This window comes from Polyodon spathula, chromosome 4 (assembly GCF_017654505.1).
Source record: "Polyodon spathula isolate WHYD16114869_AA chromosome 4, ASM1765450v1, whole genome shotgun sequence".
In the NCBI taxonomy this organism is placed as follows: domain Eukaryota; kingdom Metazoa; phylum Chordata; class Actinopteri; order Acipenseriformes; family Polyodontidae; genus Polyodon; species Polyodon spathula.
The window spans coordinates 769,526-785,874 of NC_054537.1; the positions used below are offsets into that span (position 1 = coordinate 769,526).

The 16,349-nt window shown below is 51.9% G+C and overlaps 1 protein-coding gene across 6 annotated transcripts in view; it reads right to left on the reverse strand.

Annotated features, from left to right (window-relative positions):
- The window catches only part of LOC121314031 (mitogen-activated protein kinase kinase kinase 3-like), a 61,953-nt gene that overhangs the window by 22,562 nt on the left and 23,042 nt on the right, over nucleotides 1-16,349 (reverse strand). For 4 of the 6 annotated variants that reach the window (XM_041246809.1, XM_041246808.1, XM_041246807.1 and 1 more), the window contains 4 exons: nucleotides 12,315-12,414; nucleotides 9,681-9,794; nucleotides 6,733-6,841; nucleotides 4,981-5,114 (listed from right to left, as the gene is read on the reverse strand). In XM_041246809.1, coding sequence (XP_041102743.1) covers nucleotides 4,981-5,114; nucleotides 6,733-6,841; nucleotides 9,681-9,794; nucleotides 12,315-12,414 — 457 coding nt within the window. The remainder of the gene's footprint in view (nucleotides 1-4,980; nucleotides 5,115-6,732; nucleotides 6,842-9,680; nucleotides 9,795-12,314; nucleotides 12,415-16,349) is intronic. The other 2 variants (XM_041246812.1, XM_041246813.1) reach the window with 2 other exon arrangements.

Consider the following 16,349-nt stretch of genomic DNA (forward strand, 5'->3'; position numbering starts at 1 on the left):
ACTGAGAATGAGCCACAGGGAGCCATGAGCCAATCACTGAGAATGAGCCACAGGGAGCCATGAGCCACTCACTGAGAATGAGCCACAGGGAGCCATGAGGGAGACTCACTGAGAATGAGACACAGGGAGCCATGAGCCACTCACTGAGAATGAGACACAGGCCATGAGCCACTCACTGAGAATGAGCCACAGGGAGCCATGAGCCACTCACTGAGAATGAGCCACAGGGAGCCATGAGCCAATCACTGAGAATGAGCCACAGGGAGCCATGAGCCACTCACTGAGAATGAGCCACAGGGAGCCATGAGCCACTCACTGAGAATGAGCCACAGGGAGCCATGAGCCACTCACTGAGAATGAGACACAGGGAGCCATGAGCCACTCACTGAGAATGAGACACAGGGAGCCATGAGCCACTCACTGAGAATGAGACACAGGCCATGACATGAGCACAGGGAGCCATCAGCCATGAGCCACAGGGAGCCATGAGCCACTCACTGAGAATGAGACACAGGGAGCCATGAGCCACTCACTGAGAATGAGACACAGGGAGCCATGAGCCACTCACTGAGAATGAGACACAGGGAGCCATGAGCCACTCACTGAGAATGAGACACAGGGAGCCATGAGCCACTCACTGAGAATGAGACACAGGGAGCCATGAGCCACTCACTGAGAATGAGCCACAGGGAGCCATGAGCCACTCACTGAGAATGAGCCACAGGGAGCCATGAGAGCACAGCCATGAGCCACTCACTGAGAATGAGCCACAGGGAGCCATGAGCCACTCCTGAGAATGAGACACAGGGAGCCATGAGCCACTCACTGAGAATGAGCCACAGGGAGCCATGAGCCACTCACTGAGAATGAGACACAGGGAGCCATGAGCCACTCACTGAGAATGAGCCACAGGGAGCCATGAGCCACTCACTGAGAATGAGACACAGGGAGCCATGAGCCACTCGCTGAGAATGAGACACAGGGAGCCATGAGCCACTCACTGAGAATGAGCCACAGGGAGCCATGAGCCACTCACTGAGAATGAGCCACAGGGAGCCATGAGCCACTCACTGAGAATGAGACACAGGGAGCCATGAGCCACTCACTGAGAATGAGCCACAGGGAGCCATGAGCCAATCACTGAGAATGAGCCACAGGGAGCCATGAGCCACTCACTGAGAATGAGCCACAGGGAGCCATGAGCCACTCACTGAGAATGAGCCACAGGGAGCCATGAGCCACTCACTGAGAATGAGCCACAGGGAGCCATGAGCCACTCACTGAGAATGAGCCACAGGGAGCCATGAGCCACTCACTGAGAATGAGCCACAGGGAGCCATGAGCCACTCACTGAGAATGAGACACAGGGAGCCATGAGCCACTCACTGAGAATGAGACACAGGGAGCCATGAGCCACTCACTGAGAATGAGACACAGGGAGCCATGAGCCACTCACTGAGAATGAGCCACAGGGAGCCATGAGCCACTCACTGAGAATGAGACACAGGGAGCCATGAGCCACTCACTGAGAATGAGACACAGGGAGCCATGAGCCACTCACTGAGAATGAGACACAGGGAGCCATGAGCCACTCACTGAGAATGAGCCACAGGGAGCCATGAGCCACTCACTGAGAATGAGACACAGGGAGCCATGAGCCACTCACAATCACTGAGAATGAGCCACTCAGAGCCACACAGGGAGCCACAGGGAGCCATGAGCCACTCACTGAGAATGAGACACAGGGAGCCATGAGCCACTCACTGAGAATGAGCCACAGGGAGCCATGAGCCACTCACTGAGAATGAGCCACAGGGAGCCATGAGCCACTCACTGAGAATGAGCCACAGGGAGCCATGAGCCACTCACTGAGAATGAGACACAGGGAGCCATGAGCCACTCACTGAGAATGAGACACAGGGAGCCATGAGCCACTCCTGAGAATGAGACACAGGGAGCCATGAGCCACTCACTGAGAATGAGCCACAGGGAGCCATGAGCCACTCACTGAGAATGAGCCACAGGGAGCCATGAGCCACTCACTGAGAATGAGACACAGGGAGCCATGAGCCACTCACTGAGAATGAGACACAGGGAGCCATGAGCCACTCACTGAGAATGAGACACAGGGAGCCATGAGCCACTCACTGAGAATGAGACACAGGGAGCCATGAGCCACTCACTGAGAATGAGCCACAGGGAGCCATGAGCCACTCACTGAGAATGAGACACAGGGAGCCATGAGCCACTCACTGAGAATGAGACACAGGGAGCCATGAGCCACTCACTGAGAATGAGCCACAGGGAGCCATGAGCCACTCACTGAGAATGAGCCACAGGGAGCCATGAGCCACTCACTGAGAATGAGACACAGGGAGCCATGAGCCACATCTGAGAATGAGACACAGGGGGCCATGAGCCACTCACTGAGAATGAGCCACAGGGAGCCATGAGCCACTCACTGAGAATGAGACACAGGGAGCCATGAGCCACTCACTGAGAATGAGCCACAGGGAGCCATGAGCCACTCACTGAGAATGAGCCACAGGGAGCCATGAGCCACTCACTGAGAATGAGCCACAGGGAGCCATGAGCCACTCACTGAGAATGAGCCACAGGGAGCCATGAGCCACTCACTGAGAATGAGACACAGGGAGCCATGAGCCAATCACTGAGAATGAGCCACAGGGAGCCATGAGCCACTCACTGAGAATGAGCCACAGGGAGCCATGAGCCACTCACTGAGAATGAGACACAGGGAGCCATGAGCCACTCACTGAGAATGAGACACAGGGAGCCATGAGCCACTCACTGAGAATGAGCCACAGGGAGCCATGAGCCTGAGAATGAGCCACAGGGAGCCATGAGCCACTCACTGAGAATGAGCCACAGGGAGCCATGAGCCACTCACTGAGAATGAGCCACAGGGAGCCATGAGCCACTCGCTGAGAATGAGACACAGGGAGCCATGAGCCACTCACTGAGAATGAGACACAGGGAGCCATGAGCCACTCACTGAGAATGAGCCACAGGGAGCCATGAGCCAATCACTGAGAATGAGCCACAGGGAGCCATGAGCCACTCACTGAGAATGAGACACAGGGAGCCATGAGCCACAGGGAGCCATGAGCCACTCACTGAGAATGAGACACAGGGAGCCATGAGCCACTCACTGAGAATGAGCCACAGGGAGCCATGAGCCACTCACTGAGAATGAGACACAGGGAGCCATGAGCCACTCACTGAGAATGAGCCACAGGGAGCCATGAGCCAATCACTGAGAATGAGCCACAGGGAGCCATGAGCCAATCACTGAGAATGAGCCACAGGGAGCCATGAGCCACTCACTGAGAATGAGCCACAGGGAGCCATGAGCCACTCACTGAGAATGAGCCACAGGGAGCCATGAGCCACTCACTGAGAATGAGCCACAGGGAGCCATGAGCCACTCACTGAGAATGAGACACAGGGAGCCATGAGCCACAGGGAGCCATGAGCCACTCACTGAGAATGAGCCACAGGGAGCCATGAGCCACTCACTGAGAATGAGCCACTCACTGAGAAAGAGCCACAGGGAGCCATGAGCCACTCACTGAGAATGAGACACAGGGAGCCATGAGCCACTCACTGAGAATGAGACACAGGGAGCCATGAGCCACTCACTGAGAATGAGCCACAGGGAGCCATGAGCCACTCACTGAGAATGAGCCACAGGGAGCCATGAGCCACTCACTGAGAATGAGCCACAGGGAGCCATGAGCCACTCACTGAGAATGAGCCACAGGGAGCCATGAGCCACTCACTGAGAATGAGCCACAGGGAGCCATGAGCCACTCACTGAGAATGAGACACAGGGAGCCATGAGCCACAGGGAGCCATGAGCCACTCACTGAGAATGAGCCACAGGGAGCCATGAGCCACTCACTGAGAATGAGCCACAGGGAGCCATGAGCCACTCGCTGAGAATGAGACACAGGGAGCCATGAGCCACTCGCTGAGAATGAGCCACAGGGACCCATGAGTGCTTTCATTACATTCTTCCATTTATTTTACCCAGCAGGTCCGGGTGACTAACTGTTCTTCAATTCCATTTAAAATTCCTTTTTTAAAATCCATTCCCATTGCCTTTTAATCAACCCCAACACTGATCAACACTGCAATGAGCAGCATTCTGTTACAATGAGCTTCTCACTGCGGCAACACCTTACTGAAATTGAGGCAACTGTCAATTAAACTGGCTTTCAATGAAAGTATTTGAACAATCATGACAATTATTAATGTCTCTAAAATCTCAATTCCAATTCAAGAACAGGAATTGACCCCAACCCTGATTGTACCTTTCCCTTCCTGTGTATGATGCAAATCACTGTATTAATATCCCTCACTGTCTCCAACTGCCTTTTCAACTAATCTAGTTAGGAATGTGTTAGGAATTTAGTCATTCCTAAAATCCAATGGACTTCGGTTTCCTCCTTTCAGAAAGTCACACAAGTCTAGTATAGAATTGGTGACATCAGAGATGAAACTATATCAGCACAATAAAAAAAAAGGTTTTAAAAAAGGAATCTTTCGGCTCCCAGTAAATCTTTTGGCGCATCCAGTAAAAGCACTCGCGTAGAGTGCAGGATACACCCTATAGTCCGGACGTCGCCGGTTCAAGCCCAGGCTATTCCTTTGCCGACCGAGGACAGGAGCTCCCAGGGAGAGGCGCACAATTGGCCGAGCGCCGCCCGGGGGAAGGAAGATTAGGTCGGCCAGGGTGTCCTCGGCTCACCGTGCACCAGACACCCCTGTAGTCTGGCCGGCCTCCTGCGGCTTGCCTGTAAGCTGCCCAGAGCTGTGTTGTCCTTCGACACTGTAGCTCTGGATGGCTGCACGGTGAGTCTGCAATGTGTAAAAAAGCGGGCGGCTAATGGCACACGCTTCGGAGCAGTCCTGCGCTCGGCTGCTCTGAGCTGTGGTGTGAGTTGTTTCTCTTACGTTCTGGTCCAGGGTCTCGGGAATAAACTCGCCCTCGCTGTGGATGCTGGTGTAGGACCCCTGCCGTGCAATCTGCTGCTGCTCCTCTGGGACACTGCCAGGAGGAGGGGAACTGCGGCCCGTGTGCAGAGAACCTGAGCGGCATAGAGCAGAGAGATCAGGAGAGTGCTGAGACCAGCTAACACAGAGAGAGAGGGGGGATCAGGAGAGTGCTGAGACCAACTAACACAGAGAGAGAGAGGGGATCAGGAGAGTGCTGAGACCAGCTAACACAGAGAGAAAAAGGGGATCAGGAGAGTGCTGAGACCAACTAACACAGACAGAAAGAGGGGATCAGGACAGTGCTGAGACAAGCTAACACAGAGAGAGAGGGGGGATCAGGAGAGTGCTGAGACCAACTAACACAGAGAGAAAGAGGGGATCAGGAGAGTGCTGAGACCAACTAACACAGACAGAAAGAGGGGATCAGGACAGTGCTGAGACAAGCTAACACAGAGAGAGAGGGGGGATCAGGAGAGTGCTGAGACCAGCTAACACAGAGAGAGAGGGGATCAGGAGAGTGCTGAGACCAACTAACACAGACAGAAAGAGGGGATCAGGACAGTGCTGAGACAAGCTAACACAGAGAGAGGGGATCAGGAGAGTGCTGAGACCAGCTAACACAGAGAGAGAGAGGGGATCAGGAGAGTGCTGAGACCAACTAACACAGAGAGAGAGGGGGGATCAGGAGAGTGATGAGACCAGCTAACACAGAGAGAGAGGGGATCAGGAGAGTGCTGAGACCAGCTAACACAGAGAGAGAGGGGATCAGGAGAGTGCTGAGACCAGCTAACACAGAGAGAGAGGGGATCAGGAGAGTGCTGAGACCAACTAACACAGACAGAAAGAGGGGATCAGGAGAGTGATGAGACCAGCTAACACAGAGAGAGAGGGGATCAGGAGAGTGCTGAGACCAACTAACACAGACAGAAAGAGGGGATCAGGAGAGTGATGAGACCCGCTAACACAGAGAGAGAGAGGGGATCAGGAGAGTGATGAGACCAACTAACACAGACAGAAAGAGGGGATCAGGAGAGTGATGAGACCAACTAACACAGACAGAAAGAGGGGATCAGGAGAGTGATGAGACCAGCTAACACAGAGAGAGAGAGAGGGGATCAGGAGAGTGCTGACACCAGCTAACACAGAGAGAGAGAGGGGATCAGCAGAGTGCTGAGACCAGCTAACACAGAGAGAGAGAGGGGATCAGAAGAGTGATGAGACCAACTAACACAGACAGAAAGAGGGGATCAGGAGAGTGATGAGACCAGCTAACACAGAGAGAGGGGATCAGGAGAGTGCTGAGACCAGCTAACACAGAGAGAGAGAGGGGATCAGGAGAGTCCTGAGACCAGCTAACACAAAGAGAGAGGGGATCATTAGAGTGCTGAGACCAACTAACACAGACAGAAAGAGGGGATCAGGAGAGTGGTGAGACCAACTAACACAGAGAGAAAGAGGGGATCAGGAGAGTGCTGAGACCAGCTAACACAGAGAGAGAGGGGATCAGGAGAGTGCTGAGACCAACTAACACAGAGAGAGAGGGGATCAGGAGAGTGCTGAGACCAGCTAACACAGAGAGAGAGGGGATCAGGAGAGTGCTGAGACCAGCTAACAGAGAGAGACAGGGGATCAGAAGAGTGCTGAGACTGGAGAGAAACGCAGGGTAATAATAATGAGCCACTGTCAATGTGCCCGGCAGGCCTCCATCACCTGTGGAGTGTTTGCGGATCCTCTCAGTGCTTTTAAACGGGGAGCCCTTCAGGTCTCCCATGGACTTGGACATCCTCATTTCAGGGGGTTTATCAGCTGGGCTGCTCACCTGTAAATACAGGAGCACAGGGATGACTCACAGGACTGAAACAAGAGCTGTTTCACCTGTAAACACAGGAGCACAGGGAAGACTCACAGGACTGAAACAAGAGCCATGCACAGCACAGAAACAGAGCACTAGAGACACAGTGTCGAGACACTACAGGAACCAGCAGACTCATTCAAACAATAACAACATCCCTGCAACTGTTCTCTTTGAGTCACAGCGCATCACTGGACTTCATTTCACCTGTTTCTGCTGCCTCCGATTAAGGATTGCTATGGATTCATCTTCCCTGCCAGTGTGGGTGGCAGTGTGTGCGGCAATCGTGCAAAAACAGCGGGAAAGAACACTGGCTGTTCTGTGCTCTAGGATGATTTTGTGTTCTTATGCATTGTGTTATTTTACTAGTTAGTTAGTTGTGTACTTTAAATATGTATAATTCTTAATTTGGTTTTATATGTCTGCTACGTCTTTCCATCTGCCATTTCTCTGTACAGTATACAGCTATGGCTAACTGTATTGCATCAAACCTTTGGCCATAGCTGTACATCTCAGTGTAGAGCTGCTATTGGACTAAAATCATAAAATACTTTATTTTTATACTCAAAACCCTAAACTGCACCTGCAGTGCCACTGTCTCCAGCAGTCCAGGACTCCAAGTGTCTGTAGCAGTCAGTGCTGACGCTCAGCTGTGCAGAGCCCCTCCCTGCAGGCAGCTATACCAGGACTCCCAGTGTCTGTAGCAGTCAGTGCTGACGCTCAGCTGTGCAGAGCCCCTCCCTGCAGGCAGCTATACCAGGACTCCCAGTGTCTGTAGCAGTCAGTGCTGACGCTCAGCTGTGCAGAGCCCCTCCCTGCAGGCAGCTATACCAGGACTCCCAGTGTCTGTAGCAGTCAGTGCTGACGCTCAGCTGTGCAGAGCCCCTCCCTGCAGGCAGCTATACCAGGACTCCCAGTGTCTGTAGCAGTCAGTGCTGACGCTCAGCTGTGCAGAGCCCCTCCCTGCAGGCAGCTATACCAGGACTCCCAGTGTCTGTAGCAGTCAGTGCTGACGCTCAGCTGTGCAGAGCCCCTCCCTGCAGGCAGCTATACCAGGACTCCCAGTGTCTGTAGCAGTCAGTGCTGACGCTCAGCTGTGCAGAGCCCCTCCCTGCAGGCAGCTATACCAGGACTCCCAGTGTCTGTAGCAGTCAGTGCTGACGCTCAGCTGTGCAGAGCCCCCCCCTGCAGGCAGCTATACCAGGACTCCCAGTGTCTGTAGCAGTCAGTGCTGACGCTCAGCTGTGCAGAGCCCCTCCCTGCAGGCAGCTATACCAGGACTCCCAGTGTCTGTAGCAGTCAGTGCTGACGCTCAGCTGTGCAGAGCCCCTCCCTGCAGGCAGCTATACCAGGACTCCCAGTGTCTGTAGCAGTCAGTGCTGACGCTCAGCTGTGCAGAGCCCCTCCCTGCAGGCAGCTATACCAGGACTCCCAGTGTCTGTAGCAGTCAGTGCTGACGCTCAGCTGTGCAGAGCCCCTCCCTGCAGGCAGCTATACCAGGACTCCCAGTGTCTGTAGCAGTCAGTGCTGACGCTCAGCTGTGCAGAGCCCCTCCCTGCAGGCAGCTATACCAGGACTCCCAGTGTCTGTAGCAGTCAGTGCTGACGCTCAGCTGTGCAGAGCCCCTCCCTGCAGGCAGCTATACCAGGACTCCCAGTGTCTGTAGCAGTCAGTGCTGACGCTCAGCTGTGCAGAGCCCCTCCCTGCAGGCAGCTATACCAGGACTCCCAGTGTCTGTAGCAGTCAGTGCTGACGCTCAGCTGTGCAGAGCCCCTCCCTGCAGGCAGCTATACCAGGACTCCCAGTGTCTGTAGCAGTCAGTGCTGACGCTCAGCTGTGCAGAGCCCCTCCCTGCAGGCAGCTATACCAGGACTCCCAGTGTCTGTAGCAGTCAGTGCTGACGCTCAGCTGTGCAGAGCCCCTCCCTGCAGGCAGCTATACCAGGACTCCCAGTGTCTGTAGCAGTCAGTGCTGACGCTCAGCTGTGCAGAGCCCCTCCCTGCAGGCAGCTATACCAGGACTCCCAGTGTCTGTAGCAGTCAGTGCTGACGCTCAGCTGTGCAGAGCCCCTCCCTGCAGGCAGCTATACCAGGACTCCCAGTGTCTGTAGCAGTCAGTGCTGACGCTCAGCTGTGCAGAGCCCCTCCCTGCAGGCAGCTATACCAGGACTCCCAGTGTCTGTAGCAGTCAGTGCTGACGCTCAGCTGTGCAGAGCCCCTCCCTGCAGGCAGCTATACCAGGACTCCCAGTGTCTGTAGCAGTCAGTGCTGACGCTCAGCTGTGCAGAGCCCCTCCCTGCAGGCAGCTATACCAGGACTCCCAGTGTCTGTAGCAGTCAGTGCTGACGCTCAGCTGTGCAGAGCCCCTCCCTGCAGGCAGCTATACCAGGACTCCCAGTGTCTGTAGCAGTCAGTGCTGACGCTCAGCTGTGCAGAGCCCCTCCCTGCAGGCAGCTATACCAGGACTCCCAGTGTCTGTAGCAGTCAGTGCTGACGCTCAGCTGTGCAGAGCCCCTCCCTGCAGGCAGCTATACCAGGACTCCCAGTGTCTGTAGCAGTCAGTGCTGACGCTCAGCTGTGCAGAGCCCCTCCCTGCAGGCAGCTATACCAGGACTCCCAGTGTCTGTAGCAGTCAGTGCTGACGCTCAGCTGTGCAGAGCCCCTCCCTGCAGGCAGCTATACCAGGACTCCCAGTGTCTGTAGCAGTCAGTGCTGACGCTCAGCTGTGCAGAGCCCCTCCCTGCAGGCAGCTATACCAGGACTGCCAGTGTCTGTAGCAGTCAGTGGTTTTTGTCTGGAGGACTCACATGGTTGTTTTTGGGAGTCTTCACTAACACCCTCAGGCTCTTCATGGACGGGCGGAGGTCCAAGTACAGCACAGCTTTCTCCAAATCCTCCTGACAGCGCAAGGGAGCGAGGAGCTGGAACACATGCACAGGAGGAAGACTCAGCAAGCAGGGACCAGTACAAAAAACAAAGGGATACATTTCTAATTGAACATCATAATAATAATAATAATAATAATAATAATAATGCATTATTTATGCATTTGTTCGGTTCAAGTTTCTACCTAAACAGTGATGCCTTGATTAGAAGCCTCGCCCCCTAGTCCAGTGTACTTGTTTCACTTCTGTATTTACGACTGAGTGGATGTACTCTAAGCTGTGGTTTGAGATATGGATTTATTGGCTGTTCTCGGTGCATTACAGGTCCTAAGAATAGAGCAAATATTTCAGTTTGTGATTTGTACGGCCAGGAATAGAGTGAAAGCTCAAACAGATCCTGTTTTCAGAGCTCAAAGCTGCTGGATTGGGTGGTTCTTGTGCTTAGTTCTGCCCCCTCAGTCACACTGCATTGGATAAAGCAGCTCAAATCCTCACATTACACACGTAATAAAAACAGCTGCTTCCCTTACTGCACCTTAAAGGGTTAAGTTAAAGGAACCAACAGATGAGGCACAACGGAAATAAAGCCAGTTAGTTAATGCAAGGCCCTGTGTGGGACAAGGGCAATGCTGTGGACACTGTGTAGATCCTGTGGAGGACAAGAGCAATGCTGTGAACACTGTGTAGGTCCTATGTGGGACAAGGGCAATGCTGTGGACACTGTGAAGGTCCTGAGATGGGTGGATCCCAGGACAGCACCCTGCAGTTTCTCTCATGTGTTAATATAAGCCTCCACTGCTAGCACTGAGTAAGATATTAGAGTAAGAGTGAGCCCTCACGTCACTCCTATCAGAGTCTGTCTCATTGGATCAGGGTGGATCCCAGGACAGCACCCTGCAGTTTCTCTCATGTGTTAATATAAGCCTCCACTGCTAGCACTGAGTAAGATATTAGAGTAAGAGTGAGACCTCACGTCACTCCTATCAGAGTCTGTCTCATTGGATCAGGGTGGATCCCAGGACAGCACCCTGCAGTTTCTCTCATGTGTTAATATAAGCCTCCACTGCTAGCACTGAGTAAGATATTAGAGTAAGAGTGAGCCCTCACGTCACTCCTATCAGAGTCTGTCTCATTGGATCAGGGTGGATCCCAGGACAGCACCCTGCAGTTTCTCTCATGTGTTAATATAAGCCTCCACTGCTAGCACTGAGTAAGATATTAGAGTAAGAGTGAGACCTCACGTCACTCCTATCAGAGTCTGTCTCATTTGATCAGGGTGGATCCCAGGACAGCACCCTGCAGTTTCTCTCATGTGTTAATATAAGCCTCCACTGCTAGCACTGAGTAAGATATTAGAGTAAGAGTGAGACCTCACGTCACTCCTATCAGAGTCTGTCTCATTGGATCAGGGTGGATCCCAGGACAGCACCCTGCAGTTTCTCTCATGTGTTAATATAAGCCTCCACTGCTAGCACTGAGTAAGATATTAGAGTAAGAGTGAGACCTCACGTCACTCCTATCAGAGTCTGTCTCATTGGATCAGGGTGGATCCCAGGACAGCACCCTGCAGTTTCTCTCATGTGTTAATATAAGCCTCCACTGCTAGCACTGAGTAAGATATTAGAGTAAGAGTGAGCCCTCACGTCACTCCTATCAGAGTCTGTCTCATTTGATCAGGGTGGATCCCAGGACAGCACCCTGCAGTTTCTCTCATGTGTTAATATAAGCCTCCACTGCTAGCACTGAGTAAGATATTAGAGTAAGAGTGAGCCCTCACGTCACTCCTATCAGAGTCTGTCTCATTGGATCAGGGTGGATCCCAGGACAGCACCCTGCAGTTTCTCTCATGTGTTAATATAAGCCTCCACTGCTAGCACTGAGTAAGATATTAGAGTAAGAGTGAGCCCTCACGTCACTCCTATCAGAGTCTGTCGCATTTGATCAGGGTGGATCCCAGGACAGCACCCTGCAGTTTCTCTCATGTGTTAATATAAGCCTCCACTGCTAGCACTGAGTAAGATATTAGAGTAAGAGTGAGCCCACACGTCACTCCTATCAGAGTCTGTCTCATTGGATCAGGGTGGATCCCAGGACAGCACCCTGCAGTTTCTCTCATGTGTTAATATAAGCCTCCACTGCTAGCACTGAGTAAGATATTAGAGTAAGAGTGAGCCTCCTCACGTCACTCCTATCAGAGTCTGTCTCTTATGTTCTTATTTGATCAGGGTGGATCCCAGGACAGCACCCTGCAGTTTCTCTCATGTGTTAATATAAGCCTCCACTGCTAGCACTGAGTAAGATATTAGAGTAAGAGTGAGCCCACACGTCACTCCTATCAGAGTCTGTCTCATTGGATCAGGGTGGATCCCAGGACAGCACCCTGCAGTTTCTCTCATGTGTTAATATAAGCCTCCACTGCTAGCACTGAGTAAGATATTAGAGTAAGAGTGAGCCCTCACGTCACTCCTATCAGAGTCTGTCTCATTGGATCAGGGTGGATCCCAGGACAGCACCCTGCAGTTTCTCTCATGTGTAGCTCAGAATCTCAGACGCTACCTCATTGTTCAGGTAATACAAGTCCATCTGCTCTCCAAAGGCATCAGTCACCTTCCGAAGCAACTCTTTGAATTTCAGTGGCCTTCGAAACTGAATGATCCTGGGGAGAAAACAACAACAAACTATAAAGTGAAAACACATGTTCAGCATAATAAGATCATATGTACTGTTATAATGTTTTTGCAAAGGGTAGAGATTTGAGTTGTGATACAATACGGCCAATGGTATAATGATGATTTCTACCAGAATTGGACACACAGTAAGAGCAGGGTAACACGGTATTTACAGTAAGAGCAGGGTATTTACAGTACGAGCAGGGTAGCAAGATATTTACAGTAAAAGCAGGGTAGCAGGGTATTTACAGCAAGAGCAGGGTAACAGGGTATTTACAGTACGAGTAGGGTAACAGGATATTTACAGTACGAACAGGGTATTTATAGTAAGAGCAGGGTAACAGGGTATTTACAGTAAGAGCAGGGTATTTACAGTACGAGCAGGGTAACAGGGTATTTACAGTACGAGCAGGGTATTTATAGTAAGAGCAGGGTAACAGGGTATTTACAGTAAGAGCAGGGTATTTACAGTAAGAGCAGGGTAGCAGGGTAGTTACAGTAAGAGTGGGGATTCTGTGTAGGTCCTGTGCAGGACAAGGGCAATGCTATGAACACTGTAGGTCCTGAGGAGGACAAGGACAATGCTGTGGACACTGTGTAGGTCCTGAGGAGGACAAGGACAACGCTGTGGACATTGTGTAGGCCCTGTGTGGGACAAGGGCAATGCTGTGGACACTGTCTAGGTCCTGTGGAGGACAAGAGCAATGCTGTGAACACTATGTAGGTCCTGAGAAGGACAAGGACAATGCTGTGGACACTGTGTAGGTCCTGAGGAGGACAAGGACAATGCTGTGGACACTGTGTAGGTCCTATGTGGGACAAGGGCAATGCTGTGGACACTGTGAAGGTCCTGAGAAGGACAAGGGCAATGGACATTGGGCTTTTTAAAACAGGGCCCTGGAGATAACAGGAGACAAATCCATCTTGAAATGAACTCAGGAAAGACTGTGTTCCAAAAATGAAAGCAAGCTAATACTAGGTGCATTAGTTTGGTACATATAAAACCCCAGGGGTCTGAAGAGCTGAAACAGTGCCAGTGTGCCAGGGGTCTGTTCTAATGGTCTGAAGAGTTGAAACAGTGCCAGTGTGCCTGGGGTCTGTTCTTATGGTCTGAAGAGCTGAAACAGTGCCAGTGTGCCAGGGGTCTGTTCTCATGGTCTGAAGAGCTGAAACAGTGCCAGTGTGCCAGGGGTCTGTTCTAATGGTCTGAAGAGTTGAAACAGTGCCAGTGTGCCAGGGGTCTGTTCTTATGGTCTGAAGAGCTGAAACAGTGCCAGTGTGCCAGGGGTCTGTTCTAATGGTCTGAAGAGCTGAAACAGTGCCAGTGTGCCAGGGGTCTGTTCTAATGGTCTGAAGAGCTGAAACAGTGCCAGTGTGCCAGGGGTCTGTTCTAATGGTCTCTGAAACAGTGCCAGTGTGCCAGGGGTCTGTTCTAATGGTCTGAAGAGTGAAACAGTGCCAGTGTGCCAGGGGTCTGTTCTAATGGTCTGAAGAGTTGAAACAGTGCCAGTGTGCCAGGGGTCTGTTCTAATGGTCTGAAGAGTTGAAACAGTGCCAGTGTGCCAGGGGTCTGTTCTAATGGTCTGAAGAGTGTGAAACAGTGCCAGTGTGCCAGGGGTCTGTTCTAATGGTCTGAAGAGTTGAAACAGTGCCAGTGTGCCAGGGGTCTGTTCTAATGGTCTGAAGAGTGAAACAGTGCCAGTGTGCCAGGGGTCTGTTCTAATGGTCTGAAACAGTGCCAGTGTGCCAGGGGTCTGTTCTAATGGTCTGAAACAGTGCCAGTGTGCCAGGGGTCTGTTCTAATGGTCTGAAGAGTTGAAACAGTGCCAGTGTGCCAGGGGTCTGTTCTAATGGTCTGAAGAGTTGAAACAGTGCCAGTGTGCCAGGGGTCTGTTCTTATGGTCTGAAGAGTTGAAACAGTGCCAGTGTGCCAGGGGTCTGTTCTAATGGTCTGAAGAGTTGAAACAGTGCCAGTGTGCCAGGGGTCTGTTCTAATGGTCTGAAGAGTTGAAACAGTGCCAGTGTGCCAGGGGTCTGTTCTAATGGTCTGAAGAGTTGAAACAGTGCCAGTGTGCCAGGGGTCTGTTCTAATGGTCTGAAGAGCTGAAACAGTGCCAGTGTGCCAGGGGTCTGTTCTAATGGTCTGAAGAGTTGAAACAGTGCCAGTGTGCCAGGGGTCTGTTCTAATGGTCTGAAGAGCTGAAACAGTGCCAGGGGTCTGTTCTAATGGTCAGTGTGCCAGGGGTCTGTTCTAATGGTCTGAAGAGTTGAAACAGTGCCAGTGTGCCAGGGGTCTGTTCTAATGGTCTGAAGAGTTGAAACAGTGCCAGTGTGCCAGGGGTCTGTTCTAATGGTCTGAAGAGTTGAAACAGTGCCAGTGTGCCAGGGGTCTGTTCTAATGGTCTGAAGAGCAGTGTGAAACAGTGTGCCAGTGTGCCAGGGGTCTGTTCTAATGGTCTGAAGAGTTGAAACAGTGTCAGTGTGCCAGGGGTCTGTTCTAATGGTCTGAAGAGTTGAAACAGTGTCAGTGTGCCAGGGGTCTGTTCTAATGTTCTGAAGAGTTGAAACAGTGCCAGTGTGCCAGGGGTCTGTTCTAATGGTCTGAAGAGTTGAAACAGTGCCAGTGTGCCAGGGGTCTGTTCTAATGGTCTGAAGAGTTGAAACAGTGCCAGTGTGCCAGGGGTCTGTTCTAATGGTCTGAAGAGTTGAAACAGTGCCAGTGTGCCAGGGGTCTGTTCTAATGGTCTGAAGAGTTGAAACAGTGTCAGTGTGCCAGGGGTCTGTTCTAATGGTCTGAAGAGTTGAAACAGTGCCAGTGTGCCAGGGGTCTGTTCTAATGGTCTGAAGAGTTGAAACAGTGTCAGTGTGCCAGGGGTCTGTTCTAATGGTCTCTGAAGAGTGTGAAACAGTGAAACCAGTGTGCCAGGGGTCTGTTCTAATGGTCTGAAGAGTTGAAACAGTGCCAGTGTGCCAGGGGTCTGTTCTAATGGTCTGAAGAGTTGAAACAGTGCCAGTGTGCCAGGGGTCTGTTCTAATGGTCTGAAGAGTTGAAACAGTGCCAGTGTGCCAGGGGTCTGTTCTAATGGTCTGAAGAGTTGAAACAGTGCCAGTGTGCCAGGGGTCTGTTCTAATGGTCTGAAGAGTGTGAAACAGTGCCAGTGTGCCAGGGGTCTGTTCTAATGGTCTGAAGAGTTGAAACAGTGCCAGTGTGCCAGGGGTCTGTTCTAATGGTCTGAAGAGTTGAAACAGTGCCAGTGTGCCAGGGGTCTGTTCTAATGGTCTGAAGAGTTGAAACAGTGCCAGTGTGCCAGGGGTCTGTTCTAATGGTCTGAAGAGTTGAAACAGTGCCAGTGTGCCAGGGGTCTGTTCTAATGGTCTGAAGAGTTGAAACAGTGCCAGTGTGCCAGGGGTCTGTTCTAATGGTCTGAAGAGTTGAAACAGTGCCAGTGTGCCAGGGGTCTGTTCTAATGGTCTGAAGAGTTGAAACAGTGCCAGTGTGCCAGGGGTCTGTTCTAATGGTCTGAAGAGTTGAAACAGTGCCAGTGTGCCAGGGGTCTGTTCTAATGGTCTGAAGAGTTGAAACAGTGCCAGTGTGCCAGGGGTCTGTTCTAATGGTCTGAAGAGTTGAAACAGTGCCAGTGTGCCAGGGGTCTGTTCTAATGGTCTGAAGAGTTGAAACAGTGCCAGTGTGCCAGGGGTCTGTTCTAATGGTCTGAAGAGTTGAAACAGTGCCAGTGTGCCAGGGGTCTGTTCTAATGGTCTGAAGAGTTGAAACAGTGCCAGTGTGCCAGGGGTCTGTTCTAATGTTCTGAAGAGTTGAAACAGTGCCAGTGTGCCAGGGGTCTGTTCTAATGGTCTGAAGAGTTGAAACAGTGCCAGTGTGCCAGGGGTCTGTTCTAATGGTCTGAAGAGGTCTGAAGAG